The sequence below is a fragment of the Sphaeroforma arctica genome (genome assembly GCF_001186125.1).
Source record: "Sphaeroforma arctica JP610 unplaced genomic scaffold supercont1.254, whole genome shotgun sequence".
Classification (NCBI taxonomy): domain Eukaryota; class Ichthyosporea; order Ichthyophonida; genus Sphaeroforma; species Sphaeroforma arctica.
Window position 1 is genome coordinate 56,807 of NW_014040304.1, and position 1,900 is coordinate 58,706.

General features: G+C 35.7%; 1 protein-coding gene across 1 annotated transcript in view; it reads right to left on the bottom strand.

Moving 5' to 3' along the window:
• Positions 1-1,161, bottom strand: part of SARC_04488 (hypothetical protein) — a gene marked incomplete at both ends in the record, with an annotated part of 5,990 nt that extends 4,829 nt beyond the window's left edge. The window contains 2 exons of the mRNA XM_014301678.1: positions 314-412; positions 1,030-1,161. Of these exons, the coding sequence (XP_014157153.1) occupies positions 314-412; positions 1,030-1,161 (231 nt within the window). The remainder of the gene's footprint in view (positions 1-313; positions 413-1,029) is intronic.
• Between the last annotated feature and the right edge of the window lie 739 nt (positions 1,162-1,900).

Consider the following 1,900-nt stretch of genomic DNA (forward strand, 5'->3'; position numbering starts at 1 on the left):
TATATATATATATATATATATATATATTAACTATAACTATATATATATATATATATATATATATATATATATATATACTATATATATATAAGTATAATATATATATATATATATATATATATATATATATATATATATATATATATATATATATATATATATATATATATATATATATATATATATATATATATATATATATATATATATATATATATACACATATATATATATACATATATATACATATATTTGATATCAATATATATATATATTTATATATATAATTGTATTTGTATGCATACGGTCTTACTTTGCGTCTTCGGTTGCCGCTACTTCTGCCATCCCGCCCACGTGGCAGGCGTGCATCGTTGAAGAGAATGGTCTGCCGATTGGGCCCTTTGCTGTTGCTCTGTACATACACGTGTGAGTACAAGAAGATGTGCATGTATGGGTAAATTCAAACCTTGTTGCATGTTTTATTGCTTATGATACGTGTATATAGATATGTGTAGAATTGAGCAGCGGGATGTTAGCCATTCGAAGAAAATATGTGATGCATACTTTCAATGCGTGGACACTAACCAATACACAAAGGTCCGTTTAATATAGTAAGTTCTCAAGGAACTCAAGAGAGTACGAATAAGCCAATTCACCACACCCGAAATGAAGATTGGACTCCTGCAGTAATTCCAATGATACAAACAGTGTGAATTGCGGTTGGAATTGGGAGATACAATACAATACAATACAATACAGTACAATCTGCTACACCGAACCCCTTGTCCATCAGCAATGGTGCTAAAATAGTAATAGCCCTCAGACACTTGCAGGGTTCTTAGGGTTTCAGGGTTTAGGGTTTTAGGGATAATCCGAATCCGGGTGGACCTACGATGACTTTCATATGTTATATATCTCACAGGGAACTACACAAAACGAACAATACGACAAAAAAAGACAAAAAAGAACAAGTGGACAAGAAAGACAAACGGCACAGTCCGCCCGTGAAGCCTTTTGATTGGCTGATACCTTCGGTGTGGGCGGTTTGAAGCGCTGAACGGCTGGTATGGTATTGCGGAAGAAGTACCGTCGATTGGATGGGCCGAGATTGGTTTTCCCTTCTTCCTTCGCTTTGGCTAGAATGTATTTCTTGGGTTGCATCTCTGTATGCGGTAGGATGTTACAAAAGAAAATCGGGTATGGCGGAGGCAAAAATGTGAGGAAAATTGAGATTCGATTGTGAATTTTCTTCCTTCGCTTTGGCAAGAATGTATTTCTTGGGTTGCATTTCTGTATGTGGTAGAATGTTACAGCAGATAATCGGGTATGGAGAAGGCGAAAATGTGACGAAATCGGGAATCGGCTATGAATTTTCTTCCTTCGCTTTGGCTAGACTGTATTTCTTGACTTGCATATCTATAGTAGTAGTATGTTTCATCAGATAATCGGGCATGGAGAATACAGAAATGTGACGAAATCGGGATTCGGTTGTGAATTTTCTGCCTTCGCTTTGGCTAGAATGTATTTCTTGATCTTGCATATCTATACGTAGCAGTACGTTTCAACAGATAATCGGGTATGGAGAATACACAAATGTGAGTAAAACGAGATTCGGTTGTGGATGTTCTTCCTCGGCTATAGATAAATGAACTTTTTGGTAATGGAGTACTGTATAAAGTAGTAATTTTAAACAAAATCTGGGTACAACGGATTGCGATGATATTGTAAATTTAAGATTCCTCCTCAATCGGGACCATTGTCTACCTGACTTCATCTATAAAAAAACTTTCAGGATATTTTACTTCGTTCGCTACATGTTCAGCGAGACAGCTGGGTCCACTAGCCTGTTGAAAGCGAGCCTTTGGCCCCTCAATAAAATAATACATACATACATAGATAC